Source organism: Oryzias melastigma, linkage group LG7 (assembly GCF_002922805.2).
Source record: "Oryzias melastigma strain HK-1 linkage group LG7, ASM292280v2, whole genome shotgun sequence".
Taxonomy (NCBI): domain Eukaryota; kingdom Metazoa; phylum Chordata; class Actinopteri; order Beloniformes; family Adrianichthyidae; genus Oryzias; species Oryzias melastigma.
In genome coordinates this window covers 20252915-20261515 of record NC_050518.1, presented here as the reverse complement: position 1 = coordinate 20261515, position 8601 = coordinate 20252915, and the positions used below count along the sequence as shown (strand labels likewise).

The 8601-nt window shown below is 41.6% G+C and overlaps 1 protein-coding gene across 4 annotated transcripts in view; it reads right to left on the bottom strand.

Moving 5' to 3' along the window:
* Positions 1–8601, bottom strand: part of plekhg5b (pleckstrin homology domain containing, family G (with RhoGef domain) member 5b) — a 101747-nt gene that overhangs the window by 4427 nt on the left and 88719 nt on the right. For all 4 annotated transcript variants that reach the window (XM_024293578.2, XM_024293577.2, XM_024293580.2 and 1 more), the window contains 8 exons: positions 7615–7806; positions 5261–5431; positions 3132–3227; positions 2713–2913; positions 2527–2637; positions 2260–2409; positions 2055–2192; positions 119–238 (listed from right to left, as the gene is read on the bottom strand). In XM_024293578.2, coding sequence (XP_024149346.1) covers positions 119–238; positions 2055–2192; positions 2260–2409; positions 2527–2637; positions 2713–2913; positions 3132–3227; positions 5261–5431; positions 7615–7806 — 1179 coding nt within the window. The remainder of the gene's footprint in view (positions 1–118; positions 239–2054; positions 2193–2259; positions 2410–2526; positions 2638–2712; positions 2914–3131; positions 3228–5260; positions 5432–7614; positions 7807–8601) is intronic.

Here is an 8601-nt window from a genome sequence, read left to right as displayed (position 1 = left end):
TTTTTTTTTTTTTTTTTTTCCGTGAAATATGAAGCAACAGTCTGAAAGCAGGTGTAGCTTCTTGGCAGAGATAAGATAAGAGATATTGGAGTGTTTATAGGAAGTCATGTGTTTTTACCCTGCTGTCCTTGCCCTCTTTCATCCTCAGCGCTCCCTCCAGCTGCAGCTGTCGAGTCTCCTCCGGCGACGTTCCCCTCATGGGAGCCATGAGATCGAAGCGGTTGTACTCTTTGAGGATCTAAAAGGAGACGAGAGGAGCGTGAAGCCTCTGATTTTACGTCGGGTGCTGTGGCCTAAACCTGTAGTCCAAAACTCCTGGTCACTAGATACCAGCCCAAAGTTAATAAAGTTAATTAAAAAAAAAAAACAACAAACTCCTTGGGAAAATTTCTTTGTGTGTCTGTGAGAAAACCGAGGATGAGCCTTAGATTTCCAAATAAAATAAATCTGGATTTAAATTCCCACTATAATCATCTTCTGATCTATTTTCAAAGAGTTCCCAGTGGTCTTTTAATTATGCTATTTTTAGCCAAAAAAAACCCAAACTATTGTTTTCTAGGATATAGTTTCTGCAGAGCAAAAAAAAAAAAAAAAGTAACAAGAGCGTGTTAAAAACACAATTATGCACACGGCAACCAACTCTTATGTTATAAGGATGCTGCTAATAAAGTTGCATTTACTTTGAATATAGGTTGATAATAATTATAATAGTAATTATTATTATTACAAGTAGAAAATTCTAGTTTTGTGATAGTATTTTATTTTGTAGTATTTATTCACCACACATTAAAAGTTGGATGAAGCTAATGTTAGCATCCAGTTCGTAGCCTTCTCTTTGCTGGTTAAGGAAAAATCCACACATTTTAATAGGTCCTACACAAAACTTAAAGTACAAAATAAAGTTTAAAGCAGCTGCAAATATTTTACATAACAGGAAGATTCAATAAAATAAATCCAAGCATCTAAGAATTTTCCTGGAACAAAGCTAAATTAGCCAAGTATTTGTTAAGAAACTTTAGCACAAAAATACTACTTAGTACTGTAAATACACACAAGAAGTGGATATTAAGAAATACACGGCGCTCTGTCAAAACGTGTCTTTTTTTTCTACGTTTCAAACAAGGTTTTGTAAATATGCTAACGTGGCTAACATATAGCGGTGTCAGACTATGTTTTTTTTTTACATGTTACTAACAAGGCTGAGAGTTAGCGTAGTCACAGTAAAAAAAAATTTAGCGGTATCAGTCTAATTTTTTTATATGTTCAAATCAAGTTTGGGTGCCATTATAAATATGCTAACGTAGCTAATGTTTAGCCGTGTTGCAGTTTTTTTGTAATGTGTTACTAACAAAGTAGGGAGTTAGCGTAGACACAGTGACGTTTGCTTTAGCGGTATCATTCCGTTTTTATATGCTACAAACAAGATTTAGACTTACAGATATTGTGAATATGCTAATATGGCTAACGCTTCTAATGTGGCTAACATGTAGCGTGTTACAAACAAGTTCCAGAGTTACTGTGAATCAGTTAAACTCTATTTTTTTGCTTAGCTTTTTTGGCTTTATAGTTCGATTCGCCTTATACGTGACATAAGTTTGAAGTGCCCCAAACTGTGTGAAAAATTCAAGAATCTTTTTGTCTTTGAAGAAACTTGGAACCCGATAGAGTAATCGTCAAAATTACATTCTATGAAAAAGCCCTTTCAATGTTGCCTTTATTGCATTTTTACAAATTAAAAACAACTTCCACAAATCACCAATTCTGAATTGTTAATCTCAGTAAAAAATATATATACGTATATATATATATATATATATATATATATATATATATATATATATATATATATATATAGACAATTCCAGACTACATTTTTAAACTACATTCCAGATTTTATTTTGAAATACATATTTTCCAGAAACCGAAATCTTACAAAAAAATTAAATGCCAACTTCAGCCTCGTACAGAATAGTCTGTGAAAGTATTGTCTGACATTAAACCGGTCCATGGCCTAAAAAAGGTTTGAGGACCTCAGGTCTGAACCGCCGCCTTACCTTCTCCACCTCCTCGCTGCTGCCCTCTACAGCCTCATAGGAGTCTATGCGTGCAGAGATGGTGGCCAGCTTCTGCTGCTCCTGCCGCTGTCGCATCTGGGAGTCCACGCTGTTGATGAACCTCTCCACCGTCACCACCTGAAAGTGGAAATACTGTTCATATACGCACAAAAGGACCCAACTTAGACCGCGGACCTCCTCCTACCATGCTGTTGACAATGTCGCGCGCCGACAGGTCGTCCGTCTTCTTCAAGACGCTCTTCAGCAGGAGGGGGTATTTGGTCAGACGCTGATGAGGCTTTGCCAACATGTCCGCCAGCTTCAGTCGGTTGCACTGTTTTTTAGTCTCCGCCCACTGGTTCAGACAAAAACAAGAAGTTCAGGGGAAAATATAAGGCTAAAGGTCCGGTAAGAGGGAATGGCTTAAGGGGGGTCCGGATCTGGGTTTACGGCGAGGCAGCAGAGGACTGACCGTGATGTATTTCCTGAAGAGCTCGTTGTCCCTGAGCAGCGTGCGAATGTACTCCATGCAGCTCTCCTCCTCCATGCAGTAACGGATGTACGGCTGGAACCGCGAGTCAAACTGAGAACATCAACAAAGGCGTTAGGAACCTCACAACAGAACAAAACAACTGACCTATTTTTGAACACAACTGACCGTTCTGAAGCCATCGTACAGGTGTGTGGGGTCCAGCAAAGCCCGGGCCTCCCTGGCCCTCTGCAGCACGGGCAGCATGACCTGGTTCCACAGAGAGGTGTGAAGGCGAACAATCTCCTGGATGTTGCTGAACAGCTTGGTGGGCTCCACCTCGGTCAGCAGGCCGCTCTCCTGCAGGTTCAGCAGCCCGCACATGAACAGCTACAGAAGAGGACAAGAGGAGCCCGGTTTGATTTCAAGACAATGTCCGGGTTTATCAAAACCAGAGGTCACATTCCCGCTAACTAACGTGCCGCAGTGAAGGCCGTGCTTTCTTTGAGCTACAACGAGCTCATTGTTTTATCATTCCTCTTATCTGCAGGCGCCACCGCTTCTTTCACAACAGCGTGGATCCCTGCGATTCAGCAGAGTGAACTTACGTCCGTGATGACTCGCAGTTTCTTGATGTAGGCAGCCTCCGTGTGCAGAAGCTCCCAAATGGCTTCTTGCTGGTGGAACTGCCGCCTCGTCAGAGTCTGCGCACACAACCACAGGAGAAAAATGTATAAATAGAAATTAGGTAATTACACTTAATTTAAGAATTAAAGTGAAGCAGCTAACGCATGTTTAGGAAATGCTTTCAAATTTTGCACTATTGCTTAAACCGCCCAAAAATACGCTTTTTTCCACAGATGTTTTAGCAAAGAAACATAAAATCATTTAATTATCCTATATAGGTATATACTCACACACATATACATAAATACATATATATATATATATATATATATATATATATACACATATACACACACACACACATATATATACATATACTGTATAGTATACATACATATATATATATATATATATACACATATACACACACACACACATATATATACACATATACTGTATAGTATACATACATATATATATACACATATACACACACACATATATGCACATATACTGTATAATATATATATATATATATATATATATATATATATATATATACATACATAAAAATAGAAATGCACATAATTATACATATATATAAAGGATACACATATAGTCTTCCCCCTTTATTGACGGGGGAAACAGTGAATAAAGAAACACAAATAAGGGGGGACCAATATATTTTTTTAACCTTCTATCCAAAATGGTGTCTCAATAGTCCTTACTAGTATCATAACTATCCAAAATAATGGCTAACTCCTACTTGTATCACTCCGCCAGCTTCCCTTAACCTTTAGGCCAAGAAAAATAGCCCCTTTCCATCAAATAGTCCATCTTCTATTGCCAGTATATTCCTATTTGGAGTGATGGGTTCCCTGGACCCTACCCATTTACTGAAGGGCAAAGGTAGAGTACACCCTGGACAACTCCCCAGTACATCGCCGGAATGACAAATCTTCAAAAATAAAAAAATTGACAACAATAACTTCAAAAACGTATTGTTGGTTCATATACTAGCAAACCAGCACTTTTTTAGGAATGTTTGGAAAAACATGTCACCGCCAAGGACTCCAGAGCAGTAAATTAAGTTATGTAAGCAACCCTGATTGGAATGTACAGTAGTAAGGGTTAAAGCTTTAACAACTGAGCAAAGAGCCGTTTAGTTATGGACACGTTAGCAGGCGGGGGCCATTAATTGTGTTATTACAGAGATCGGCATTTACAGCTCCTTGCCGCAGCAGCCCGACTCAGCGATAAGCTTTATTACAGACAAACAGGCAGCGAGGAAAGTGAGGGACAGAAGAAACCTAAGGAAGTGAAAGCTAGGTGCAGTTCTCCAACGGTTGCTACAACAAACGCAAGGTAAGGAACCAAGAACAGAACACCCACCCCACCCCATCTCAGCTAAACCATCAGGGGAAAAAAAAGAATAACATCAGTAATGTTGACATCAACAGGCACAAACTCAAACAGGCTTGAAATTCAGAAATACTCAATAAAACATTTCAGTTAATTGTAAAATTGTAACCCTTTAACACAGGAGATGCTGCCGGTGACATCTCTATAAAACATGCTCTTTGACATATCGTAACTCTTTGACCGTTACGCGATTAATGGGAATCAGCTGATTCTGATGTAAAGAAACGCGGCTTCTCCTATCGGCCTTGCACTGATATGCATTTACATTGATTGTGTAAGTGCACATCAGCGGAAGATTGCTTTTCTGTGCTGGAATTACGTTAACTGCAGCAACAGTAGTCAGCGAAACTCATTTACAGGAGTCATCCCATAGATTGTTGTTGATTGTTAATTTGACTCGAGTTTTAGAGCTGGTATTGAGATTTCTTGGACTAACGTAACTCTTCAACAATTAAAGCAAAAATGTCATTGAAGTGGATTCTGAAACAGAGAAAAGCAGCTTTGCCCTGATATGCAACACTTCACGGTAGTGAAGCACAATCAATGTAAATCAGTTAGTTTCGTAAAATAAAATGTTATATCATGTTGATCAATAGAAGAATTATGGGAAGAGAGAGTGTTGTGCGAGTATCGCTGGCAACATCTCAAGTATTAAAACCTTAAGTCTGAGGTGAGGGAGGTTGTGTACCTCGGGGTCATCCAGCAGCTCCTTCCAGCTGTCCTCCAGGATCAGGTTGGCCTCCTCCTCCTCTTCTTCCCAGGAGTCCTGGTGGAAGGAGAGCTGCCAGGGCACCTTGGGCAGTCCATACTTGGAGTAGGAGTCCAGCTTGCTCTGGAGCTGCTCCAGACGATCCACCTCCTGTGAGAAAACAGTGGAGTTCAGACTGTAAGCAAAACAGAGTGCCGCTATTATTAGCATCCATGCACAATAAGTGGTGCCCTGACATTTCAACCCAGCAGAAGCGGCTATTCGGGTCTTTGTTGGGGCCGTCGGGGCTTTATGTAGTTATGACAATGAGCTCTGTCCGCCCAGAGCTTTCAAGAGCTTTAAAGCTCGGACAAACGACATTAGAGAGGAATTAGGCAGCACTTTTCCAGGGATCTTGGGGGTGAATGATGGAGGTCCCGCCTCGGGATTCCTGTCCCCAAAGGGGTGAGGGGAGGGGGCGGCGTTGGTGGATGACTGACGGCTCGTGTCTCCGTAATGACATCTGCTTTTGTGCAGGAAGGGAGCTGATGGTTGACGATACAATGGGAGGCCAGCGTCTGGGCGTGTGGACCCACTTTGTCAGAATAAAAGCCTGATTATTGTCGTGGAGAAGGGGAAAGGTTCCACTCTTGGGGATTTGGCTCGTCATTTTGCTCCAGGATGAGAACAATAGCGTTACAAAGGCGATACAGTTTGGTTTGGAGTGCCTTTCTGGATTTTTTTTTTTTCTAGTTGAGGTTGATCCTGCAGTCTGCTGATCGACAAAAGAAGAGTTTAAGGAGCCAAACTTGAAAAGTAGACACTTGTTATTCGTTTTTTCCAGTAATTTCATTTTCAAATGTAAATCATGGAGTTTAAAAAAAATGAACTGTTCTACATGGATCCTTTCAGGCTAACTTATTTTTATATTTTGGACAAAACTAAGCAAACTCTGTTGAAAAGTGTTTCTAATGGCATGTTCAAACCATGTACATGACACGTGTACTCGATTCTTGACCAGAATTCTTAAATGTTCATTTAGTCCACGTGTCAAAGTCAAGGCCCTGGGGCCGGATCCGGCACACGGGGTAATTATATTGGCCCTCCAGATCATTTAAAAATGCGATTTTTTAAACACGCATTCTTAAACATGATTTTAGATTTTGGTGTTCATACTGAACTGAAAGAGGGTTAGTGCAAAATGTTAAATTAAGTGTGTAGAAAAATACCGATTTAGTGAAGTTAGTATCGCGATACTTTATTTGGCGATACTTGTATCGATTTCAAATACTGCCAAAGTAATACTCAAAAAAATTTTTAAAAGTAAACATATTTCAGTCATACTTTCATTTTCCACTTCTAAAATATTTCCTAAATTACCAAAAGAAAAGTACCATGGATTTGCTCGGGTAAAAGCAATTTGTTCATGAGATTCAGTTGCAGTGCTTAATGTGATGATCGTTAAATAACATGTATTTTACAATTTTACTTTTGTGAAAAATGTATTAATATTTTGATAATTCTTGAGTCATAATTTAGAAAAAAAGGTGAAATATTGTCTGGTACTGTCTATCGGGATATGTATTGTATCGTGACGTGTGTATCGCGATACGTAACATATCGCCAGACTTTTGTCAATAAGTGCAAATCTCGTAAATTTTCCTTGAAATGCTAAAAATGTGTCCTCAAACATGCATTCTTAAGCGTGCATTTAGACCACGATGTTCATACTGGACTGTCACCACCTGATGCTAGCCCATGTCCGCCACATACCGTTGAAAGAGGATTAGTGGAAAATGTCAAAGTGGTGCAAAACTCCCAAATCTTGCTCTTGGCTTTTTCTTTCGCAGCTCGATTCCAATATATGAAAAAGTTGGCGTTATTTATTTCCAGACAGGCACAAACAACAATCAATAATTCCTCCTTCGTGATCAATTTTCAGTCGGTTGGCCCTTCCGTGTCATCCATACATCACTACTAAATTGAAGTCCCTGACTGGTCAAAGTTCAGCCTAATTTAGATTTTAATGGGCGTTCTATGGCAGCTAGAGCCATAAAATTTTGCATAACATTAAGCCTAAAACACACATATATATGAATTTACATGGAGTTTTCATTGGAAGTGTTAGCTTGAACGTGCACTACCGAAGGTGGTGTGACTGGTCTCCATTTCCACATGTACTTGCAGGAAAACCTGCTTGCCAACAAGTCAGGAGACTCTGAAGGGAAATGACTTCACCGGGACTGCTGGGATTTGGCCTTCTGACCCCCCCGTCCCACTACGGCTAGTTACTGTTTTGTTTACTTTTGAATGCTTTAAACATCTGGGCAGCAAAGCCGGCTTTGGAGTGTCACCTTTTCAAAGGAGCCCGCTCCGGCGTTGGAGCTGAATAAGCCGCTGAAGCGGCTGGCGGCGCGGTTCTTCCATCGGTCGGGCCCGGGTCCCACGCTGGGCAGGGAGCCCCCCAGCTGCCCAAGGGAGTCCGGGGTGGGAATGATGTTCTCTCCCAGGAACTTGGTCATATTCTTCCTCTGTCGCGCCTGACCCTGCGAGGCACAGAGGGACAGATGGGATTTAGAGGGAAACAAAAAACAAAAGCAAAACCAGCAACAACCGCGTTCCCAACTTTGGGGGAAACGGAGCATTTCCAGTGAAGCGGACACAAAGGGACAATGACGGACTGGGAGAAATACACAAGAATGAGATAAGCAGGAAATCAGAAGGGAATTTTGGAGCGAGGGGGGGTGACATCAGCAGGATGGCTGAAGGCATCCCAACGGTGGGACACAAACAGGAGAGGGAAGGACGGCCGCTTCCTCCCAGGGATCGCTCATTACATCATAAGGAGCTGGTTCCACGAGACCAGACGGGCCGATCCGGCCCCATTGTTCACCGCTCATTGTTACCCTGTCAGCGGCGCGGCCGCGCTCCCGCCGGCCCTCTCCACTTTACGAGCAGGAGCAAAGCAAACAAACAGAGGCCGGCCTCATATCTGAGGAAGCAGTTGTTTTTGTCGTTGGAGTGTCAGAAAGGGGGAATCTGCTGGAGGGAAGGCCTCTGACCCCCCAGGCCTCCCCCGTCCTGTCCTACATCCAACACAGTTGCAAGGAATTCGCATTCCTGGACACAGCTGGCGAAAATGACCGGCAGAATTCCTCAGCTTATCACACCACAAACACGTAATGGCCACAATCGTCCGAGTCTGACATCACGGTTTCTTACGGTTCAGAGGAGACCTCAAGACCTCCATTTATGAGTGTGTATCAAAATAAATCAAAAATCTATCGACATCGCGATATCGCTTTGTGTATCGCAAAGTAGTGTGTAAACTGCGATAAATG